The following is a 25,677-nucleotide window of genomic DNA, read 5'->3' as shown; positions in this document are numbered from 1 at the left end:
AAACAGTGCACCACCATTCCAGTGTCTGCTAAATCTTCCTGAAGGTCTTTTTCTGCATAGCTGCTTAGAGAAGCCCATGGCTACTGATTGTTGGGACAAGGTTTGAGGAGTTACAGTAGTTACAAATACCAACTTGTCACCAAGCTTTTAGGACCACCTTCACTGTTTTTCCGGTGGGATAATGCATTAACTCCTATTGCTTGAACTTGTGACTGGTTAACACTGGGATTCACATACCACCTTCGCGTACTGTCTTTGAGTTTATTTTATCACTGTAAGAACTTTAAACTCCACGTCCTTTTGAACACTGTAAATAAGAGCTGTCAGTAATTATTTTTATTAATTGATTAACCCAACAACTAACAACAATCCAAAACCCAAAGATGTTCAGTTTACTATCAAATAAGGAAATAAGAAAATCCTCACAGCTGACAAGGTGGAACTGCAGAATGACAAACGACATAAAAGATTAATCAATTATCAACATGGTTGCTGATTAATGATTTGTTGATTGACCCGTTGATTAATCATCTAATTGCTTCAGCGTAGCACAATACATAAGTCTTGCAAAATAAAGTAGCTTGAAATTCTTCAGTTGTTGGAAACACCAGTTTGTTTCTCTGGCGTGTTTTAATTTTGCTTCAGCTTGAAGGTTTAAGGCAGACTGATATGCAGTGCAGTGTTGCCCAGTAAAAGTGGTATGTAGCCTTTTTTTTTTTTGTTAAGTCGATGAATCATACCCGTCCAGTGGTACAGTAGCTTACTCTGTCGTCTCCCTACTACAGTTACAGTTCATCTATATTATTGTTTGTGGTTAAAGTCAATGCGTTTCTCATGTGTTTGTGAAGGCAGGGGAATTCTGGGAAGTTCCCATGTTAATGTAATTATGTCTGTTTAATAGGACATTGTGGTCTTGAATGTTTCCCTCTGTGCTAATTGTGATGAGGAGAACACGGCTGTGTCCTCAACAGTAGACTCCATCTGGATAAAATCTCTTTTTATTGGACTGCTCTTCAAAAGCTCTTGATTTAAGGTTGCTACTGGCTAAAATAACAGTGTCTGTGAGTGTGTATGACCGTCTGTCCGTCTCTTACTCTCTGTTTTTAAATGTAATACCAGAAACCTCAAATCATCATATATTTGGCTCTAAGGACCAGCAAAAGTTTGTTAAAATATTACAGTATATGACAGTTTTTGCATGGTTTGTGTTTTTTTTTTTTTAATTTTTTTATTTTACATGTATTCGCCTCGATTAAAGATATCAAACTCAATCACTCAAGTCCAATCTGTAACAGCAGAGGAAACCCTTGCAGACTCTGAATTCAGGCTGTACAATTCTTCTGAACTGTGATAAAAGCAGGAAGCTGAGTGCTCAGCTCATCCCAAGCTGATGAGACGATCACAGAGGACATGCACTGGTAGAAACTGACTCGTGTCCTATTTGGCTGATCCAGGGACACTTGAAAACTCAAATATAAGGAAATGAGCTGACATGTTGCTCTATGTAATCCAATGTAGATCAGAAATGTGTTGGGTACTCTTGGAAAATGGGGAAAAAACTACTATCAACAAGAAAACAAGCAACACTGGTGTGGCCTCACCTGTGTAGTTGCAACAACCTATGGGAGGCAATTACATGAGCCCAATTATGAAATTATGACAGATGAAACTAACTGAAAATCATGAAACAATAAAACACGAGTGCGAAAATGCTACACAGCGAGCGAGTTGATGACATTGCACTGTGGCAGTGTAGCTGCTTTGTACTATTTTCTGCATATCTGTACATTGCTTTCCACTCTGTCCCTGACATTGTGGTTATGTTCAAATACATGTAGTATTAATATCAACACAAAAACATTGTCATCATTATGGACGAGTCTTCCTCCTGCATACTCTGCCCAGGTGCTACCACTTACCTCAACGAGAGTATTTCCAGTATGTGAGAATGTGTCTGACATGGACAAATGTGCTGTGTGAAAGGACACCTCTGGACTACTGTATGTCCATACCTGATCCTACACAGGTTGGACGTAGGAGTGAAACAGTTAGCATTTAATAATCTGATAACCTCAAAGTCCACTCCCTTGGTAAATGAAATGCAACAAATGTGATATTGTATTGAGATGGGACCTTTGTGATGGCCACTCCAGTACCAACATTTAACTTTCTGACTGATGCCTTAAGATGTTGTTTCAATATATCCACATACCCCCCCCACCCCCGAGGCATGACCTCTGTGCTACACGGTTTGGATGGTGTTCGTTGGCCTGCAAACCTACCCTTTTTATCTCCAAACATAATGATGGTCAATCTGGCCCAACCATCCAAATTTTGCTCTATCAGACCAGAGGAAATTTCTCCAGAAACCATAGTCTTTTTTTTTTTAATGGTGGTTTTGGGGCAGTGGTTTCTTCCGTGCTGAGCAGCTTTTCAGGATATGTCAATAAATGACTCTTTTTGCTGTGGATATATAACTGGTGCTTTTTTGCTGTTTTTCTGGGATCGATTTGAAACTTTGCGAGCCCCACTATGTTCATCTCCAGGAGACAAAACACGTCTCCTTCCTGAGAGGTGTGACGACCGCGTCGTCCCCTGGTGTTTATGCTTTTTGAGTTTGAAAGTAATCCTTCAAATACAGCTGCAGGTATGCTCCAATTGACTCAAATAATCAGTGACATTGATTAGATTAGCCTATCAAAGCTTTTAAAGCCATGACATCATTTCTGGAATTTTCCAACCTGTTTAAAGGCACAGGTAACTTCTGCAAACTTGTGACCCACTTGAATTGTAGTTTACGTAATTATAAGTGAAATAATCTATCTCTAAACAATTGGAAAAGTTACCTATCATGCACAAAGGAGATGTCCTAACTGTCTCACCAGAACTATAGCTTGGTAACAGCAACAGCAATTCATGCAGCTTGTTGTGAGTTTTTTGGATTTCTGTCAGTAACACACTGTTCTAAAGTCTGGAATCAGCTTGTGAACCTGTCTGCTTGTGAACAGGTATGGTTTTACTATTTTTTACTTTTCTATGACTGTTTTGATGCTTCCAGTTACATTTACTCTCCTCTCTCTCTCTTTCTCTCACACACACCCTCTCTCACACACATTCATCATAGGCCAGGTTTTTCCACTCCAGAGCCAGACAGCAATTGGCTCGTCGTCCTCATAGCTCATTTTTCATGTCAGTCTTTTCCCTGCAGAAAGCATCACTGCTGGGATTCTCTCACATGAACAAACAGGCCTTTCAGTCTTCGCCTCTAAACATTTTAATTTCATTGGCCTCATTTAGCCTTGGCTCTGCTCTGGATGAGTCGGTGGTGTATGTTTTAGTTTTGTGTTTGTGTGTTTTTGGACAGTGAATGTGTGTTGAGTGAGTGCTGACAGGCTAAATGTCCAATTTTCTCCAACTTTTGAGAGTTGTTTTTTTTTTCCTGTGATGTTGGCATTGTGAAGTGTTTGATTCCTCCCTGAAAGCATCCGAGGAGTCTGAGGGGACTGTGTGCCTCATTTGTTGTTTGGGTTTGTTGGCAGTAAATGTGCAGGATTTGTCGCGCACTAAAAAACGATGATGCCCTGGTTGAGAAGGATTCTGATTGGACGAGCTTCTGCAGTAAACTAATGACGATCTGTGATAATTGTGTTTTGATGCTTGGTCTTGTAGCTATTAACTTTTCAAAAAATGTGCAAGGCTGAAAACATGGAAGGGACTTACTGCCCTGACCATAACCCAAAATAACCCAGTGCTTTTTTTTCTCTGCATTTATAAACTGAACTCTAAACTGGATCCTAAAAGCAGAAACGCTATCTTATCTTCAGTTTTTCAAAGGCTTTAAAAAAGCGGCTTCATGTGAACAGAGGGCTAAAGATAAGGAAAATTTCTGTGTTTTCAAATTTAGCTGGTTTAGTGTGGAAGTACTTCTAAGTGCAGGTTTTACATGGGTCAGCAGACTTCTTATCTTTTTATCAGGACTCTTCAAATCGCTGAAAAACCAGCAAATATTATTTTACCTGTCACAATTGTTAGGCTTACTACAAAAAACTTTTGTACTTGAATGATGGATATTTTTATTGATCCAAGTCTTACCGATCTTGTTCAGTCAGATGATTTGTCAAGTTGGAAATCAATCCCCACGTTGGACAAATGTATTTTGGAAAGAAAAGGGTGAAATTCAGAATTATTCCACAAACCGTCCATTGTTAATATTCATTGCAGTTAACGACCGCTTTCTGTTTCAACTTTTACCTAACTTACTTACCACAGTTATGTACGCACACAGTTTTCCAGAGCGTTGAGGGATTATTACTGACACCGGCGCTTATGTGGCCTTCTTCTTGTACACTGTGGCGGTCCTTGGAGAATCTCCTGAAATGATGCTGCCGTATGGGCTTTACTTATCTCCTACTGATCTCTAGCTTTTTGACAGTAAGCTTGAAGAAGAAGTGGAATTAGGTGACTTTTCAATTTGCTGAGCAGATTTTGGCGGTAAAGCTTTTAAAAAATGGAACATCATATTTGAAAACTCTGACATTCCTCTTGCTGAAAAGTTAATGAGAATTGGAAGGTGCAGTGACGTTTCAGTAGCCTTGAATTCATCAGTGAGTTGTGAAGTGATTGATGAGGTTTTTTGGGACTCCAATCAGAGGAGCAACTGAAAGCAGTGGCCCTCTCCTGCTTAATGACTCTACCATTGCCCACCATCCTCAGTTTATACTCTGGAAACCTGAGCTCCCACTGTGCCTCCTCTGCCTCTTTTGTTGGCCTCGAACCAGCTCCGTCCAGGCTCACAGTATAACCAAGGTCATTCAATGCATCTGAAGACAAACATGTCAAAGATAATGGCAAGCTCCTTTTTCTGTGATGGAAAATACTTCGGACACTTTGGGGATCAAATACATAATTATCATCAAACTCAAGTTCAGCAAGACTTTGCTCCAACCAAACTCAAAAATTCGGCCAAGTTTGAAAATGAAACCTTCAACCGTCAGTGTAAAGTCAATTCATTATGACAAGTCAGATTGGATTATGAACGTCTGACACTAATCTAGGTCTAAAAAGCCCTAAAATATGGTAGATTTTTAACAAAGCTTTATATTTCACATTGTTGTTTTTATACTTCTTTAAAATCTTTGATGTGATGGTACTATAAAAACTATAAAGTTGGTCCTCATTGGTGTAGTCCACCCATGAATCTGCTGGAGTTTATTCTCCATCTACAGTTAATCGTCTCCAGTGGTGACGTTATTATTATTATTATTATTATTATTATTATTATTATTATTATTATTATTATTGCACACAACTGTTTGATAGATGAGGAAGGCTGGAGAGTAGGGAAGAAGAGGAGGACAGGACAGAGATCTGAACTTGTTGTTTTTGGATTTAAACTATTTGTGGAGAGGGGAGAGGCTGATTTATCTCCTCAGGCAGTTAAACAGCCTTTAAAGTGGACACGTTCCTGAGAAGACACAATAAATCCAACACATATCACAGATCTACGGTTTTAGCCAAAAGCAGAGAGCGAGAGAAAGAAAGAACAAAAGTGTCCAGCAGCTTTTCACGTGAAAGAGCTTACTGAGGCCTGTTGAGGAGGAGGCGACGAAAAGAGGAAAAGGAGGTTAAAAGATGAGACTGACTGATACCTTAAGGGTCTTTGTGGGAATATTGCATAATCACAACAACATAGAATTAGGTAAAGACATACGGCATGGCTGAGGAGTAAAGGATGTAGATGACCTTTTCAATAAGATTTAATATGCTGTTTTTATTGTATTTAGGACATGATGTGCTGGTGTTGAAATGATGAATACAAAACTGATCAGAAAATTAATTGACCATAATCAAATTATAGTTGTGTAGTTAAAAGTAAAAGTATACATTACAACCATTGCTGATAGAAATCCAGCCAGTTGGTGTTAACTTTAAACTAACTTCAGCGTGGTGCAGACTCTAAACGTGTTCAGCTGGTGATAATCAGACAGTTTGTTTTCTGATTTGCAGTGCAGCTGTGAGTCTTTCCTCACACATCCCCACCTGATTTAGCTGTTAATCTACGTTTCGTCCAACTTGTAAAACTTTTCAGTGGGATGTGCTGCTCTGATTATTTGCGGCAAATAACGTAATAATAATAACATTCCATGCGATCTTCAGTCAAACACCTGCTGAATCAGAAAGATCCTGATGCATCTCATTTCATGTTGAGTACAGTTACTAGAAGACGGCTTATTCGTTTAATACACCCCTTTTGCTGTGTGGATAGGAACCACTGCTTGTTTTCTCTGAAGCTTAATGAGCTTAAAACATAACACATAATTAACACATACTCCACTTTAGCATGCGAAGCATCTTCATGTCGATTATCAGCATATTTTCCTGACTAATTTCTCTGATGGAAGACTCATCTGTGCAGGTTAAAAAGCTGGTAGAATTAAGTCCTGGATGGAGGAAGAAGTGGGAGGCAGGAGAGGAAATGACAAGAGTAAAGTAGAAGATGGAGAAGAGTCAGAGGAATAAAAGCAGAGAGTGAAGAGAGGTAAAAGCCCTGAAGTTAGGTCCATTTTCTGTGTGTGTGTGTGTGTGTGTGTGTGTGTGTGTGTGTGTGTGTGTGTGTGTGTGTGTGTGTGTGTGTGTGTGTGTGTGTGTGTGTGTGTGTGTGTGTGTGTGTGTGTGTGTGTGTGTGTGTGTGTGTGTGTGTGTGTGTGGCTGTGAGACGTGGCAGAACGAGGCCTGGCCAACCGGCAGATCTGTTCCATATGTTTCCTGGAGAAAGAGAGGCAGCTCCCCACCACCCCACCCACAATACAACGAGTTCTCATTTAAAAAGACAAAAAAGTGGAGAAGCAAATCATCCGCAGCAGTACGTTGTTGTTGTACTGTACTGCAGTCTGGTCTCGTTTTCTGCGGACTGTAGATAGTACTTTCAGGTAAAAATGGATCTGAAGGCAGTTTGCAGGTGTTGGGTTTCTGGGAATCTGCAGTGAGCTGGCTGCTGTTTGACAGGGGCCTCCCAGCGAGACTGAGAGGGCAAAGAAAACACACACATCCCGTCACGTTTTCACATTGGTTTCATCACATTCATCATTCCTGTGTGTGTGTGTGTGTGTGTGTGTGTGTGTGTGTGTGTGTGTGTGTGTGTGTGTGTGTGTGTGTGTGTGTGTGTGTGTGTTCACTTCAGCAAATCTCTTCTCTGATAAACTCACTGGACACTACCTGCCCAGCACCAGATAAGACACCAGACCACCCAGACAGACACAGTTAGAGAGAGTAATTGGTGAAGAAAGTGGAACATCTAGCAACTTAAAGGCCAGATTAGTTTCTCTCTGATGCTGGTGGAGACCAAACTGGAGCTAAAAGTGTGTGCGAACAAGTCAATCTTGTGTTGACATCTTCAAATGGATGGGTTGAGAGAGAGAATTTCTGAGCTGAGGGGCTCAAGCTGCAAAAGCCTGGTTACCTATAGTCCTGAGCTGGGACTATGGAGCGGCAACCAAGTCCTGCTTGAAGATCTGAGGCTACAGCAATTCAGCAATACAACCAGGAGCTAAACCAAAAATTGCTCTTAAGGTAATTAGTTAATATTAAAATCTTTTTTTAAAATGTACTAGTAACCAGTGAAGAGAGTCTTTGTTTTGGTAGTTGCGAGGTTTAGCATAGATTTGTCATCTGCTTTAAGTTTACCTGGGAGTCCTTTCACAAACTTATCCATGCTTGCTTGCACTGCAGAACCATGCATCATTTGTGTTTTGCTTAGTCGTGCCCCCATTTTATAACTCTGGGCTCCCCCCTAGGGAGAGACCCCCATGTTTGTCAACGACTTAATTAAAGAGTTTGAACATGCAGGGTGTACAAAGTAAAACCAAACCTTTATTTTATCGGTAACATTTCCAACAGCATACAAATACTCATTATCCACTGAAAAAAGAAAATGTGCAGCACAATCTGCTGACAAGACTTTTTTTCTTTCAGTGGTTTTTATTGATGAGTCTGAACAGATCTCCAGAATGTGGTTGGGTTGAGTCCTGTGCGCCATCTGTTCATTAAAAATTGGTCTACATGGACATGTATTTGTGTTGGTTGATAAGTTTAAAATATTGGATGAAGGACCAGTTTAAAAAGAAGTGAGCTGGTTGGATGAGGAGCTGCAGGGTGCTTTCTGCAGTTTAAGTGAATTCAATTTCCAACACATCAGAGAGACAAGCAACACCTTTTACTTTGTGCTTCCAGTTGTATGGAGAACCTGCCCCATCATGAGTTCTGATCATGGTTTCTTGTACGGGCAAACCTTTTTTTTTTTTCAACTTTCAGCAAGAAAGCAAATAAATCCTAAAACTTTCCCTTTGAAATCAATACAGACCATGTAAAACCAAAAAAGCCCATTTCTCTTTGTAAATGTTTTTGATCGCAATCCAGAGCAACAATACATAAGACAGCAGTCCTGGATCAGGGCTACCTTCAACCCTGCCAGACACTTCAGTGGCCCCATCTTTAGAAATGACATTGACATTAATCAAGCCTGCATTATTTCATGTACATTGAAGTGGAGATCCCAAAATTTCCTGAGATAATAATAATAATGATACCTGAAATAAAATGGTGTACAAGACATCTGCAATATTCCCATGTGATGAACTGATGCAGCAATAAATAACATAAATATTCAATGTAAGGTCTGTATTGTACAGTCTCAACTGTTGTAACATTGACAAGACTTCCCATTCTTTCACTATTGTTAAGTTAAATGTGGCCTTATTCCTTATTTTAGAAGTAGTGGTAGAGTAGATCAGCTCAATCTCCTGACATCCAGTGACACCAACAGAACTACATGCAATTATTTAGTGAGCAGTGACACCTACTGGTGAATAAAGGGACAGCTCAATTGGTTTGGAGTGAGAGTGGAGAACTAAAACTTTTCTTGGTCTAAACTGTCACTTATCATTTTTATTTACAAAGAAAAGGCACTGGCACCTATTTCATAATCAACTAAACAAAGTAATCCTCAGGACAATATCACAGGTGTATCCCCTACAGCAAGTTCAAAGTGAATATTTAAAGGAAACATGACTGAGGATTAGTGCTGAACCCCTCCCCAATATCAAATATTTTTACAACCAGTACCTTGCCCATTGTTTTTTTGCAGATACTTTGTTTGTTTTTTCAAGCATTGTCTGGTATATTAAAGTACCACTGCTTAAGATTTGGGGGTATTTATTGATAGAATATGACAGAAATCAAATGCAATATTCATAATAAAATATGAATTGTGTTTTTGTTACCTTAGAATGAACTCTTTATATGGACAGAGGGAGTGGGTCCTCTTCCACGGAGTCCACCATGTTGCCTCGTCATGTTTCTGCAGTAGCCCAGAATGGACAGACCAAACACTGACTCTAGAAGAGTGCTTTTTGTGTCTGTCATGAGTTTCATGGCCACTGTAGGTTCCTCCATGCGTGGGAAAGGAAGAGCTGAGGGCAGGTGTATTTATTTGGTTGCATTCTGCAACCTCATCTCTACATGCCACTGAATCCTACACACTGGTCCTTAAGTCAGATATGTTGGTTATATGGCCTAAAATCACAAGTTTGACCTAGAGGACAGGCGGATACAACAATAATGGGGCAAAAATCAAATCAAATGTTAAATCCCAACACTAACCCACTTTTAATTTGACTAAAAGTAAAGACATAAATGGGGAGGTGTTCCAGGTTTTATTTGAAGACATACTAAATAAATATAGCACCATTTCAGAGGAGAGATCACTGGTGGAGACAAAAACATTTTTTTAAGGAAGAGATGCTCTCAGACATTCCTGGTTGGGAATTACATTACCTGCTTATAATTTCAATGATAACTGTGGTTCACTTGGATGCAATCATTCATTCAAACAATGTGACATTTTTGGTTTACATCAAGGACAATGTATAATCCAGTCTCACATGTCGCTTTCAGCTTCTAAATAAAGACAATACAAACATGCAGGGAGATAATATAAAACATCCACATATAGACAAACATCGGGCTTCAAAGTGACTTATTGCACTAAATAATGCCATCATCATCGACTCTACAGACTTCTGCTGGGAGGAAAAGGTTACACTCTTGTTAGAGCTCTGACCTCTGATGACTCTTATAACTACAACGTCTTTACAAAGCCTCAAAAAAGGCGTAAATATGAGATAATATTTGTTGTTTGGTACAATGACAACTTAAGCTTAGACATTTTCTACTGTATCTTACCAAAAGTGGTTTTATTTTTAAACCACAAGGGAAAGAACTAAAAAGGATATTTGTTGATAAAAAGGCATCAGCATTCAATGCTACTCAAGTCAAGTCATTGGGTGGTTTTACTCAAAGTGACCAGAGGGAGGCGCTTTATACCTTGGGAAGAATACACAGCAAAAGTTGGGTTACAAAAGAGGAGGATCATCTTACTGAACGCGCCTCACAGAGGTGGGCTCTAGTGTTGAATTTCATTGGCTGGCTGAGAATTTCTGTTTATCAATGTCATGTCATTTTCTCTCATTTCCTGATTAGCTAACACTTTAGGAATGCAGTTTCATCTTGTTTTATCTATCAGAGTTATTTCCAGCTCCCTCCATGTAGTGTAATGAGGATATTGGCAAGTCTTGATTTCTGAACTGTCTGGAACGCTTAGTTTTCACTCCCTACTTCTACTTTCTGAAGTTTCCAAGCTGAATGCCCCTCCGTCCAGTCACACAGCGAAAGGTGGCCGGCTGGATGTCCCAGTATTTAACAGGATTGGCAAACAGACTAATGCCTGTGTACAGGTTCTTCTTGATACTGGGCCTGATGGGACAGAAGTCGTTGACGCCCACACTGCTGATTTTGTTGCCATGGAGGAAAATCACCTAAACAAACAGAGAAGATTGTTTTGGGTTTTTTTTTAATCAGTTATTTTTCTGCCCTTTCAGTAAACCAACCATGATTAGGTGTTCTGTTTTAATGCTGCTTAACTGCTGCCTTGAAAACACAAGATCAGAACCTTTAGCCCAGGACATAAAAAATAAGTTGGGCTGTTGTAAAAGCTGATGGCTGAGAAGTTGGAATAACATTCTGTCAAGGGATTTCAATGAATATTCTAAATTTGAGTATATATTTTAATTGTAAAAAGTTTGGATGTTCAGGTGTTAACGTTGATTTTCGATTATGGAAAAAAGCAGCACTGCTGTGGCCGATGCACAGAATGCACTGCATCACAGACAGGGGTCATAAAAACAGTTTCTGTTGTCCAGTAATTGCCCTTTTTTTTTCATTCTTCCTTTTTTTTTCTCTCTGAAAATCTGTTTGAGTCTGACATATTGAAATCTCCCTGGTCAGAATGTCTGCGCAATCTTCCAGAGGGATTACATTACTGCCCATTTCATGACTGTCGGCTGCTGCATTCTCACTCAATACTGGAAAACCTTCAAAAAATGTGATCTCCATTTGTCACCTGGACACAAAAACATGGGAAAACAGGGTCCATAATCAGATCTGACCGGAATTCCTCCTATTTGTGGCATTGAAACCCAATTGGAAACACTGCACACGGTGTTGCTGTATGGTATCGGACATTATTTTATTTGTTTATTATGTAATGTGTAGGTATGTAGATCTCTTGAAATAATATACAAGGAATATGTCTCTTATTGTATTGGTTTGCTGTATTATGGACATAATGCACAAAAATAGATACTCGAATGGTTCTGGCCCATTCAATGTTGGGGAGTTCTTTTTCAGAGGGAATAATCACACATCATTTTTGGCCAATTTTGACAGCCCTAATTCTAACTTTACCATTCCTCTTCATTTCTGATACTACAACAGTACAGTAGATGTGAAAGATCAAGGAATGCAAGAGGACTTTTTTTCTTACATTATGAGATTTGGAGAGAAGTGAGAAAGATTAGGCATCTTATGAGCTAAGATGGAGCATGAGCTCGACAGGTGGATTGATGGAGCAGCAGCAGTGATACAGATGCTGCTTATTGGTGAAAAGGGAGTTGAGTTTTAAAACAAAGTTTTTGATTTAGCAGTCAATTTATGTTACAAACTTGATTTACAATGATACATTTTGGGTAGCGACCAAAAGAATGACATACTGTAATGAATACAAACAGCCAAAATTAGTTTTCTTCGCAGGGTGAGTGAGCTCAGACATCTGGAAGGAGCTTGGAGTGAAGCAGCTGTTCATTTACAGTGAGAGGAAGCTGAATTAAGAACAGCCACTTGAGGTTGTTCAGTCATGTCATCAAGATGCCCTCTGGAGGCTTTCTGGACCTCAGGAAACTCTGGGCTCATTTATCACACTGCTGCTGTAACTCTAAAAAATCTAGTTTGATCTACATGCAACCAGTACACAAGTATGTCCAGAATGTGTTTAACCTAGCTTAGCACAAACAAACAAACAAAAATGACCCCCAAACTGTCGATTTGCTGAAATAGAAATGTAAAAACAGATTCTTTTTAGCAGGCGTTTAGCAGGCCTGGAGCTATTTGTCAATCAACACAACTGGGTGCAGCGACTGCATGCAGCATCTCAGAAGACCTGCCCTCATGTGGGGTTGGCAGATTTGAGCCCCGTCCTAATTCTGCTGTCATCTGACTCAACTCAGCTGGCTTTGTTAGATTTGTGTCATGTGCTTTAATCTACAGATACTGATCAAAGTGCTAGATATGTTACAGTGTCTGCATCTCACCTGGAGGTAGCGCAGGGAGCTGAGGCCTGGTGGGATCTTTTTTATACGGTTGTTGTCCAGGTGGATCTCACGGATGTTCGGGATCCTGGCAAGGCTGCCATTTTCTACATACTTGATCTGGTTAAAACCAAGTCCTAGCCTGCAAAAATGACAACAAATAGTATCACCACTTTTTAATAGCAATCATCAACAAATTAAGAAGTTATAGAAAACTGATTTACACTTCAAATTCATAAACGTACCTATATTTAAACTTCCCATTCTAATGTACACATAAACAGAGCCACTGCATGGTGATAGAGATAAAAAGTTGTGTCAATTTAACCATTGAATATTAACAGTGGATGTTTTTCATGTTTACCAAACCTTCAACATACAGTAAGTTGGAAAAATACTCAAATTTGAGTTTTGAAGAATTGATATGCACAACAGCCTACACAAAATGTTTGATTATTGCCAAATTTTAGTTTCTAGGATGCAATGTGGCTGGTTTTCACCTCTGCAAATTTTTATATCTGATGAAGTCTTCTACTTCCACCTTAGAGATTTTGTTGTAGTCCAGGCTCAGTTCTGTGATGGAAGATGGGAGGGCTGGGAGATAAAAAACACACCAAATATACAGTTTAAAGGGTAGATCATTTGAAAACAGAACTGTTAAATCAAAGGATCATATTATTATTACATTATCAGCGTTTATGCCTTATTTAGTTGCACAGTTGAGGTCCAGTGTAACGTAAGTCTGTGGGTGGGTTTAAATCAGCATGCCATGAGGTGAGTGATATTCTACCTTTTGGTACAGCGGTTAGTTTGGCCTCTGCTATGCCGATGTATAGGGTTGACAAGCCATTAAAAGCTCCCAAATCAATCCCACTGTTGGCCAGAGGGTTGGCGCCCAGCTCTGTTTGGACAAACACAAAACATCTTGTTTAATTATTAATGATTCATTATATCTCCTGATCATGGTAAAGAACATACATCAAGTCAGTTACAGTAGATAATCTATCATTTGCTCTTAATGATCTGGTCAGCTTTGTTCACATATGTGTAAATACATAATCAAGAAACTGTCTTGAAAAAGCCTCAACAAAAATCATCTGAATGATCTATTGATAACAAGTAAAAACTTGGCTTGATTGAAATAAGATATTCAGTTTCTTCTTTTAATGTCAATAATACTCTCTTTATCTAGCTGTCTGTGGTGCAAGTCTTCAATTTCCATCATAATGTGATTCAGCACTGTTTTGTTAATGAGAGGAACTCCCCATACTTTCATGTTAAATAACACTTCACAAGCCATCATTTAACCAATGATTAATTTGACTAAACTCTTCTCTTGATATACTACACATCAGCAGGGCAGACGCATATGCAGTTCTACACATACACATTCCCACACATGTCCAGCCAACGTCATTGCCTGCACACTCCCCTTCCAGGCTCTTGCAGACATAACCAGATAAAATTTCTGTCATGCAGTCTCTCGCAGATATGCGGATGCAGAAACCACAATGTGGAACTGTCATGGTCATGGAAAAGGTGACTGCTGTCTCGCAGACAGAAGTGGTATGACTTTGTCACAACATTGCCAGAGCTTTTAAGTGTTAATGTGGATTATTGGGTGTGTAAATTGTCTAACTTTAACTCACGGTTAGCATTGCTTTAACCGTAACCACAATCCCCTTTTCCCTGTCTAAATGAAACTACACTTTAACCAGTCTCACTTTGACTCTGGACACCGAGGTTTGCATTCCATCTCCTAACAGCAATCAGTGCCATTACCACCGTCTTTCCTGACCCTTAAAAAAGTAATTTGGCTTTCTGACCACATAGGTTGTCAGTCAGATTTTAGGACTCATTGGTCCTGAATAAGTTTGCAGTTTACCATTCAAACCAGAGAGTGGTACTTGCTTCTTTCTGGTTAAAGCATTGTTAAATCAATGATATTAACTGCTTCAGTGTTTGAGTTGACTAAAAACCTGCAGATGCCTCCTTGGAAAAAGGACTGGATACCCCTGACCTTCAAGTACACTGACATCATATTACTGCTAATCTGATACAGAAATCCGAAACCAGGTCTTACCCAGCACGTGGAGTTTCCTCAGGCCTTTAAATGCATCCTTCTGGATTCTGTTGATCTTGTTTTCATGGAAGCGGAGCTCGATGACATTGGGAGGCAGGTTTGCCGGGATCTCAGTCAGCAGGTTGTAGGAAAGGTACAGCAGTCTCAGATGGTCCATGTTTCTGAAGGCCTTGGGGTGAATCTTAGAGATCTTGTTGTTGATCAGAAACAGACCCTGTTGTTGGAGAAAAGAATCAAAATAAAACTTAACAGAGTCAGTCTTAAGTGTCTTGCTGAATTTCTTACAGCAGGTGTAAGAATGGAACAGTTGCACCATTTAAACTCAATGATAAGCCACTGTATTAGCACAAAGCTGTAGCTGCAGCTTGTTCTCGCAGTTCTCACTTTGACGCATTACAGTATAATCCAGACTTTGAAGTCTTCGCAGTTGGAAAAACATTAGCTTAATCAAAGATTTGCACTAAAATAGCCATTTGGTTCAGATATATTTATGGCTCCCAGATGGCTCCTATTGCCTTTAGTCAGTCTTTGACTTTTCATCTAGTGTCACCAGAAGGTTTACATTTCTGGTTTTGAGTGAAACATGTAAACAAACATTGGAGGGGGATTGCCATCAATATTGTGTTCTTCATGTTTCCCACAGAATGCACTGTAATAACTTCGGTCATCCCCTGACCTTTCATCTGGTGCCATCATCAGGTCAAAATGTCAGTTTGTCCAATACTCCAGTTTACAAAAGATGGATATAAAATACAACAAATTCTGATTTCCCACATGCTCAGCCTTACTTCAGGCAAACACAACCTTGTGGTATGTGCCAGGTGGAATTAGAAACTGAGAATTGTGGCACTTATTCTTAGAGGCTTCTCCTTGATCCACTGTGGCTTAGATTGTACCTCACATTTGTACTTTGCTTTGCACAAAGCATTTGCTAAATGGATAAATGTAATCGTGAATGTTAGAACCAATTAAATGCAAAACAAATGACATTCCCATGGGCAGTAGCTCTTCTTGTGTTAGTACGCTAAACAAAAATGCTGTCATTGTGAGCAGGCCAACATTAGCATTATGTTCAAAGCACTGCTGTGCCTAAGTATAGCCTCTCAGAGCTGCTGCTTCTGCTGCTGCTAACATGCTGATTTCGCTATGTTGTCTGCATAGACTCTGCGCTGGTGTTGTTAACAATAAAATCAAAATGTATTTTACATATGTGCATCTTATTTGAGCTTGAAGAAGCCACTGTCTCAGGTCCCTTCTTCAACTAGCCCCTTCTTGTCACATGGTATATGGTCAAGAATTCCATGGCGGTTTTGAATTTGTTGAATTTGGAGTCCATTTGCCTCGAAATGGAACTGAACCATACTGACGTGTGGACACCATTTGTTCATATCGGTGTAGTTTTAATTGTTTGGAGGCAGAGAGACCGATACAGAGCAATCAACATCATTAAAACTTGAAATTGAACTTGTGAGCTTGTTTGCTCATCTACTGTAGTCTATTTTCATCAGGTGTTTTGATGTTGTTCTTTACTTCTTTAACTTCAGGGATGTCCTGGTGTTCAGGCATGTTTGATGTTAGCAGCGTGGCGTTGATTGCTATGTGCAGAGTAGATCAACTCTGGTTTCTCTTACATAAAGCTTGTGGAGGCCTTTAAAGTCGTCCTCCTTGATCTCAGTGATATCATTGTTTTGGAGGTCCAGGATCACAGTGTCTTCAGGAATCTTCTCAGGAACAGAGATCTGACCTGTTGGCAGAAATACAAATGTCTGATTAAACACCAGAGATGGATCAAAACTGGTGAGGTTCAGAGCTAACATAGCATCCATTTGTCACATAAAATACTGAAATGCACAGGTGAAGAAGTCATTACAGTCTCTCTGACACAAACTCTGCCATCTCAGTTCTCAAATAATGAAGTATCAGTGATTCTCTGATTCAGGAGAACAAACATGATCATGCATGACAAATCAGAGACAAGGTCATGAGCCACTGTTGGCTGCACACCATAGTTTAACAAAGGATTTTGTCCAGACATGACTGATTCAGTCTACAACTGTGGCAATCACTCCCTGGCTTTATTCATAGCCTTAGGTGGAAATGTTGCCGTCAAAAGAGTTTTGTGAGATTAAAGTCAGTCAGTGAGGGAAGGGCCTGCCCCATCATTTGATTCAAGGCACAATAGTCAGGATGTGCCAATTGATGTGATATTTTTTCTGCCCAAGAGGGAACTATAGGACATAACGTGATGCAGTGAAATACCAGTATGTTTTTCTTTTTACACCACTTTCACACAAAATCAGTGCAATGCATGAAGATACAGCTTGTGCAGTAGCCCAGGAGAGTGCTGTTACTCTCTCAACAGGAAATAGTTGCCTTGTTCTGTGCAATATCGCACTCTGTTGAGAAGTTTGGTGTGCAGGAACTCTTATGTTACATTCCCATGCATTGTGTGTGTGTTCATTCATGTTCTAACCCTGGTCGGAGCACTGCACCACCCTGGGCGAGCAATGGCAACCAGCTGGACAGTTTTCATCTTCATCATCATAGTCGTCGTCATCATCATCATCATCGTTGTTGTCATTGTTGTCATCATCATCACCCCTATCAGCCATCATGATGTCATAGTTTTTCATGAAGTCCATGACGTTGATTGGCTGGTAGGGTTTGGCGTTGCCTAACGCGAGCAGGCAAAGCAGGAGGAAGACTCTCATGGTTTTATAAGAAGACTGGTCAGTGAAACAGCAGTCAGGAAGAGCTGTAGGAAAATACAGACATTACGTTAGCTCTAAAACTAATAGGGTTTGACTGTGATGTCACTCAGGAAATAACCTGGCCAAGCAGTGGAATGTTTTTTGTTTGTTTTTCCTGCAGTTTTATTCCAGCATCAACAGAACAGCGATGCAGAGCCTTGTAGTTTACCTCAGTTTACACTGTCCACAGTGTACTGTAATGGTTTCACATGGGAAAAGTTTGGGATTTCAGATTTCACTCACTGTGACATACAATGGCATTTTTTAGAAACTGTGGAAGTTGGCCACCTTTGATGTGTAATCTCTCAGTTGTTTACTGTATGCATTTCAAAGCCATCCTGAGAAAGATGAACTCCTACAGTGTTTGACAAGAGAGCAAGGAGTTTCACAGCATCTATTTTCATCTGTTCCAACCACTTCTGTGTTGATTATATTGATTAAACGGGTATTTACAAGTACAAAATTCTGCAGCAATACGACAGAACCCAGCCTGACCTGACCTAACTCTGATAATCACTGTCTATTATTCTTATTCTGGTTATGTGGCACCTACTCCAACACCATTCAGTATAGAAACTTCATTCAAACTTACTGTTTGTTATTGTTCATACTTTCTGAAATGTTAAGTGTTTTCATTTTTTCCCCTCTTCAAATAAAGTGGGGAACTGTCATTTTCTCAGCAATTACCATCACCATGGCAACCATTAATTGCAGTTGGGGACACACTGCTGATTGACATTTGCTGAATAGACAGGTTTTGTCATCTCTGATGTCAGCATGGCTGTATCACAGATAAACACAGGTGTTGTTTACAGACATTTTAACATTTTCACAGTAACTGCTATTTCAGCTTCTTTCATTGTTTCCTGCCTCTAAGGTAAACATTTAGAAAATGAGAAGCCTGACCCAGCAGTTAACTGCAGTTTGTGGATTCTTAACTGATGTCATACGCACACACACACTCACACTCATACACACATTCTCATTGATGTGGAAAAACTTGAATTTGCCTGTTCATCCTTCACTTTGACAACTGAAAGTATGAACGTTCTCGTTCACTATTATCAGAGGAGTCTGGAACAACCAGGTCAGAATCTCATCTAAACCGCTGGACACTAGAAGCCTTCAAACATAAAGTAAGCCAAGTGTGAAAGACTCCAAAGCCTCACAGGTGAACTACCATGTTAATGCAGAAATGTAACTTTCCTTTATTGTATGTCCAATAAATTTCTACCACACAGTCACTGACATACACAAACAACTCAGCTCCTTCCAGTATGCGTCAGCTCATTACAGTGTTTATAGGGCTTAGATCTCAGCTGTTTTACCCTCATTCCAACTACCGCACTTAAATGACACCTCAACGTCTCCTTACACATAAGCTCATCTAAGTCCTTACACTAAAACTCTAATTTCAACAGCTTTCGTCGCTTGCACTATATTTTGCACCCTTCATCTCTTTCCTCCTATTCCAATTCTCCATACTCCTGCAGCTGCTCCATTGTTTAAAGTTAATCCCACCTCAATTTCTTCAAAAATTGCATCTCAAGTTATTGTTGATGCATTAATAATCGGTACTGATAATCACAGCTTCTTATTCGTTTGGGTTGTTTAGTCTGTAACAGTGCATTATATTTTATAAACCAGTCACGTTTTGTTTGTAAAATCTTAATCTGGAAAGTAACGACTAGCTAGCTGCCACATAAATGTTCTGGAGTAGAAGTATAAAGTTTCATAAAATGGAAATACTCAAGTTAAGTGCAAGTACTTCAAAATTGTTCTGAAGTAAACTACGTCACTAAATACTAATACATACTTAGTTCCATCCCACCACTGACAGTTACCATGGTAACATGATGCTAGCATGTAGCTGGTTTTCCCATAGAGCTCTAGCCTACTTAGTAGCAACCACCACCACCACCACTTTACAGTGCATAAAACTACCACTACCAGACCCACCAAAACGTTTCTCAGTGATGCAGTTGAGTTTCAGTTTTACGGCCCCAAATTAGCCTGATTCAGGATGTATTGCTAAAGCAGCTCATGATGAAAGCGCATGCAGAGTTCCTGGAATGATCAATTTCAGTAAGTGCAGCCCTTTTTTCTATCACGGTTTCCACGAGGCTCTGAAAACCTTTACTGGAAAGGAGTTCTTGCAGCCAACATAAATGTTTCTCCAGCCCTCACCTATTCAGCATCTGTGGTGATTCACAAAATGATATATATATATATCAGCCTCTATTACACACTCAACAGCCAGCAGAGAGAGGCTGAGATCGTCTGGTTGCGTGCCTCGGGTAATCTTTATGGATTCTGAGCCTTTCAGTTGAGCAGTCAGTCCACCCACAAATATGTAGTGGTGGTCGAGCATCCTGCTGCAACAGCAAATACCACACAGCAAAGACCCTTCCTCTGCACCACACTGTCTTTTGTTCCACATGTGCTCATTTAGTACAAAAGAGCCTGTTTTCTTGATGTGTGTTTTGCAACTTGGCGGTAAGTTGGAGATAATTATCCTATTATTGTGCTTTCCTTCCGTAATCAAACAAGATTTGCAAACCGCTCCAGTAAATCTGACTTCACTGTTGTCAGACTCGTGCAGGTAGATTGTTTTTGTTCACAGTCTGAATTATACTCCCTTCTCTTGCAATTCAAGCTTGCAATTCATAAAACATCCAAACCAGAGGCACATCTCCAGTCTGTATCCCCCTCTGATCCCTGCTGTCTCCATCAGGACTCACTCACAGTATATGTCATTACCACTACCACCAGGGAATATTTGTCATGTTGAAAAATGTTCCTTTATAATTAATAGATTATCAAAATTATCACAAGATCATTTTCTGTTTGACTATACGATGAATTGTTTCAGCACTCATATTAGCATAAGAGCAGTCTGCGTTGTACTTCATGGAAAATTACTTGGCATTTTTGCCAAATGAGATCAACTTGAACCATGACTATGCAAATAACACATGAACAACCACAGAATTAAATATAAAGCCCAACTATTAGGCATTGCCTTCAGATTTTGCGCATTATGTAATTAACTTAAACGTGACCCACAGACTTATGAGCATACCTGTAAATTGATCTTGTTGTGCTCCACAATTTGCATGCAAATCTAACTTGCTAAGGAACAACTGCATTTAAAGTATTGTCTCATAAAATACACCTATTTTTCCTACAATACAGATCGAGATCAGCAGGTGAAATGAAGATCATACCAAAATTTGCAGCCTAGTCCTTTGGCTCCACTGAAACCTTTAAGGTATTCAGCAGAAGTCTTGTAAACTTACCTAAACACCTCAGAGATGCTGCATTCTCTGAAAATAAAACATGCCAGATCGACTTGTTGAAAACTTACAAAGATGAGGTAGTTGTTTTGTTAATAAATCCAGGGTGTGTCCTACCTCAACCGTCAGGTGTGTTTGTGTCCTGGTTTAAACCCCACGCACTGAGCAGAGCAGCAGCAGGGTCCAGCTGGAAGGCTGAGAGTTGGATCCTCAGTCAATACATTCCCAGTGAATGGAGAACAGCATCACCCTCTCTCTCCAGAGAAAAAAAAACGGCCCCCAGAACACCCCCTCCAACGGAAAACCTCTGCCGTTAGGGTGAGAGGTTCAGTTTCAGTTAAAAGCTCTTGACTGTCTGTGATCACACCATCTGTACGTCTCAGGGACTAGGGTTGGGAAGGCATTGTTAGGACTTTAGTCATGTGCTTTTCATCAGGGGCTTTGAAGTGATGCCAGGATAGTTAGCTTCAGGCTCCTGAATGCTCAAGTCTTTATATAGAACATACTGGTAGGTCTGTCACCTCCCCTCTTTTCACGGCCGACTGCCATATTAAATATTTTTCATCAACATGAATGGGTCCTACACTAAGGCCTGTTGGCACTGGGTTAAACAGGGATAGTAAGACTGTACAGCTGCCGCAGCTGTTTGTGTTTTCTCACTGAAACATCAACAGTGAGGATGGAGGTGAGATGACCCTCAGGGATTTTTAGGATGATGATCTGTCATTTCGTTTGAGGAGTTCTTTCATTTGGCTTATCCACAGTAACTGACCTCTCCAAAGAAAGAACTGAGGATAACATGTTGACCTACAGTGCATTTAGCTAAAACATCAGTGAACAACAGGAGGAGCATGTTTGAGGTGTAGTGATGCTTGTCATCGGGTAGAAGTCGACCTTCATGGTTAACTGGTCAGAGTGATGGAACCAGCCAATTATACTCTGAGTTTGTAAAAGACACAAAGACACAGCACTTAAAACAATCCGCAAAGATGATAGAAACACTCTTTCAAGACTACTTACAATACTGTGTCTCATTTTATGTCTGAATAAACCTGCCAAGTAACTTTCAGAAGTCTCTATGGCAACCTGACACAGTCTCACCTGTGACATTTCAGTTAGCTTCCATCACACCTCAAATCTTCCAAAATATTGACACTCATTTTTAGTCCATTATCATGTTATCCATTATCACACAGGCAATTTAAAAGTTACCAATAGAGTTGGTGAGATCTGGTAGCTTTCTCTTTGTGTTGTCATCGATGTCCTCAGAGACAGGACATGCAGAAGGGAAACAGAAGTGATCCTTCGCAACATGCAGTCAACAATGTTTGTTTGTGTTCTGCATGATGTGCATCTTAACAAGGCACAACAGGAGAGCCCAAAGCTTTACATTTGTGGCAGAAATGAGAAATACCTCCCAAGAATGGAAAAGCTAACAGGAGTTTGCTCCCTCAGGGGTTCACGTGTTAAACTGTTCCTTTTTCCATTCAGTGCTGGTATTTTCTGCTGAGCTGAGCTAGAACGACATTCTGAGGCACAACTTATGGCAGAGCCAGACCATCCAAATATGCCCTGGTTTGGCAGTCAGACCAACTGAAATGGGAGCGGGTGTTCTGGTTTTGCTGCATCTTCTCAATGTGGAAATCATATTTTCCAAACCATCACAGACCTGGTTAAATGATCATCTCATCAACAAGGAGCCTGCTGAACTCTCTCATGTTCAGCATACTCTTTGAAGGAAATTTCTAAACTTTTTAAGCATTTTAAGCTTGTTTCTTCTCACCAGTCGTTTCCAATTCTCCCAGAAAACTGAAATTAGTAATAGTAATTCTAGTACAATATTTGCGTCAGATTGAATTACATTTACAGACTTGAGTTTACTCAGAACTATGAAAATGACTGTTACAACATTGACTATTGTTTCTCCTGCTTATTGTTCCGTTCAACAGCAAAACTAGTGAGTGTGTCTCCTCAGACAAATATTTAGGAATCATTCTTAGATGACTCATTTCATGACAGTTTCATATTCAGCAGCTTGTGAAACAACTAAACATAAAATTTCACATGTATTTAACTGGGGATGTCCTGTTCATGCATGCTATTAGCTCTGTCCATCATGGACCAATAAAATTGATCACATACATTAAGGCTCTCACTCTTCTGCACTGTTTAACCTCCTGTAGGTTGAAGGCACTGGCACACTCCTCAGTTTTCATCATCAAAAATGTGTGAACCAGGGCGTCCTGCTGGCCTACGGGTTGAAGATCCCAACCATGTAATCAAAAGGTTCCTGGTTTGAGTCTGGCCAAGACCTTCACTGCAACCTATTTGGACTTTTTGGTTGTTTTTTAGGAGACACTTTAAGTTGATTTGTGATCTTTTTCATAATTTCATAGAAATCATAATTTCACATTTTTATGCATATTGCCATGACTATTATTGCCCATTGTCTTCACCTCTTATTACTGATGAAATGTTAATGCAACAGCAATGAAAATCATAAACTTATTTGTTTAGAAATGTTCAAAGCAAAGTTCCAAGCTTTCAAATATAAAGACCAAAGGCATCAACAAGTCATGATCGAAACCTCTGAACATTTTTCACCTCACCAGCAGTGAGTGAGCTGCCTGGTCATCATGAAAGAGACCCATGATTTTAGTTGTTTACCAGCGGAGTCAAACATTTTACCAATCCCAGCTGAAGTTTAACAAGCACTACACTGTCGGTGAATTTCAACACGGAGCTGAACAGTACCTCATTTCTACTGTAAGCAAATATTATTTGATATGTAAGCAAGTCCACATTTATGGTTCTCCTGTTCAAACCTCAGGCTCAGTTTCCAGTGCCTCATAATCACAGCTCCATGGCTCTGCTGAAATAATGCTCTGTTATGAGCCAGATTTTACGAGTAAAGGATCCCATTCTCACAAGCATTGCAGGGTTCTGATTAGACCCCGGTGTAAACCAGGTTCCTGCTTTCTCTGCACTATGAGAGGACACTGGCTTCATTCAACACTGCAAGGACCATAAGCCTACCAGTAAATACAACTGTATTATGCTTGCTTTGATATCAGTATATCCTGACGGTTCTTTGTCTCTCTATCTGTCAAAAAGTACGATAAAATGTTGAGCTTTTGTTGTGAGCAGGACATTTGTTGTGCCGTCATCCTCGCTTCAGAGGGATCTTGCACATGAAATCCTCATATTTCTCAGCTGACTCGTCTGCCACAGAAAGATTTAATTCAGTAGCTTTAATAGTCCAAAGAGGGAAACTGGTTTGTGGTTGTGAAAAATTTTATGGCGTAATTGTTTGAATTACAGTATTCAAACTGCAAATTAAATGTTAGAGATTATTTCCTGATGGGAGATGGTCTGCGTTCCTCATGGGAGGTGGTCAGGATGTCTCTTGTCTCTTAGGAGCTCATATTTTCCAACCCATCAGACGTCTGTGACGGCTCTGGACCGACTGGAACTTGTTGTGCTCTTATTTTGACGAGAATTTCCTCCAGCTGAGTCTTTAAAGCTGTGAGTCACCGGGGCAACTTGCAGGGCAATTGTGCCAAGGAGTTGCCTCAGTGCTGCAGTTGCTTTAGTGCCACAGGAACATCTTTTTGCCAGGAAATATTTTAATAGAGCTGTGACATGGTCACAACTCAGCATGTTACCTGCTGCTGGCAGCGTTACCCAGCCAGGCTGAACAACAGACCAGTGTTCACCATCCTCAGACTTCACCATGACCTCACCTCACCATGAGTCCACCTGCTGCAGGAATTTTTGAGGCTGATGCCAATACATCGTTTTTGTTTGTTTTTTTTAATCTGATGGTTATAAATAATGGGCATTGGCTCCAATCCCATGAGTGCTCAGGAGCCTGGCCACCACAGAATGACCACATTGGTAGAATTTTAATATCATCCAAGTCCAAGTCAAATAGATGATTGGTCAAGGTGTAGCAGTGAGTTTTAATGATGAGCTAATCCTGTGTCCTTTCCTGTATTTACCCTTCTTGGTGTTGTTTGACAGTCCCCTGTTTTGATCCGTCAGTGGTTTCCTGGGAAGTAAAATCTTTCTGCATGTTGTGCACTTGCCATCTGACCTAATTTGACCTGCAAATGTACGTTAAACAAGCACACAATTACTTTCAAACTGAAGCTGTTGCGAAGTGCATTAACCAATGTCATACATTCTGTCCATTATGTTTTTAATGGATGTAAAAGGACACAGTAAAAGCTAAAAAGACTTGCTGGGAACAGTCTTGACACTAGCAACGTCAGTCAGTCCGACCAGTCGAAAACTATGGTAATGGCTCTATTATAAGATTCTGTAATTTGATTTTTATTTAGGTTTAAGTATTGCAGCTGTTTCAGTAAACGTATTTAAAATTATTATAAAATTACAAACCCTTAACTAACCTCCATTTGATTAGTTGGAATGTAGTAGTTGAAATAAATACATAAAGTTAGGATAGCAGTACATTTTTAACAACAAGTGTTTGGTGCCCTCACTTTGTTTTCCATCCAAATAAAGTGGATTAGATCAGTGGTTCCCAGCCTTTTTGGCTTGTGACCCCTTAATATGAAGTAATACTTGTGACCCATTGTCAGTGGGTCTATATGTCTATTGATTACGATTACGTCAGCTATATAGTCTGTTTTTTTTTTATTTGGATACATTTTGGAATTAATTTGTGCAACATGTTTTTTTTTCTGCTTCCAGAACTCTAAAAGTAAGAGCCATGTTTTAATATACCAGATTCATCTTGAAAGAATTCATCCTGTTATGGCGCTAAATGACTGTCCAACATTATAATAATTATCTTTACCTGATGAAATATCTGCTGAGTACTTAAG

General features: G+C 39.9%; 2 protein-coding genes across 4 annotated transcripts in view; one reads left to right on the top strand and one right to left on the bottom strand.

Annotated features, from left to right (window-relative positions):
- The window catches only part of cenpp (centromere protein P), an 89,939-nt gene that overhangs the window by 33,153 nt on the left and 31,109 nt on the right, over positions 1 to 25,677 (top strand). The gene's annotated exons all lie outside the window — the stretch shown is intronic.
- On the bottom strand, positions 10,486 to 21,021 carry aspn (asporin (LRR class 1)). Its single transcript, XM_070959150.1, has 8 exons — positions 20,945 to 21,021; positions 17,255 to 17,536; positions 16,413 to 16,525; positions 14,782 to 14,995; positions 13,489 to 13,599; positions 13,199 to 13,292; positions 12,702 to 12,840; positions 10,486 to 10,871 (listed from the first exon to the last, which is right to left on the bottom strand). Exons 2-8 carry the CDS (start codon positions 17,490 to 17,492, stop codon positions 10,674 to 10,676), a joined length of 1,107 nt encoding a protein of 368 aa, XP_070815251.1. The 5' UTR covers positions 17,493 to 17,536; positions 20,945 to 21,021; the 3' UTR covers positions 10,486 to 10,673.

Source organism: Chaetodon trifascialis, chromosome 3 (genome assembly GCF_039877785.1).
Source record: "Chaetodon trifascialis isolate fChaTrf1 chromosome 3, fChaTrf1.hap1, whole genome shotgun sequence".
NCBI classification, from domain to species: domain Eukaryota; kingdom Metazoa; phylum Chordata; class Actinopteri; order Chaetodontiformes; family Chaetodontidae; genus Chaetodon; species Chaetodon trifascialis.
Note: the sequence above shows the minus strand (reverse complement) of the source record. Positions and strands in the feature narration are given on the sequence as shown.

Bases quoted from the DNA above. Each gene is read 5' to 3' on its own strand.
- aspn (XM_070959150.1), bottom strand. From the start codon at position 17,492: ATGAGAGTCTTCCTCCTGCTTTGCCTGCTCGCGTTAGGCAACGCCAAA. The intron at 16,526-17,254 runs GTTAGAACATGA...TTCTGCCAACAG, and splicing joins GGTGCAGTGCTCCGACCAGG to GTCAGATCTCTGTTCCTGAG. The intron at 13,600-14,781 runs GTAAGACCTGGT...TTGTCCAAACAG, and splicing joins GAGGAAACTCCACGTGCTGG to AGCTGGGCGCCAACCCTCTG.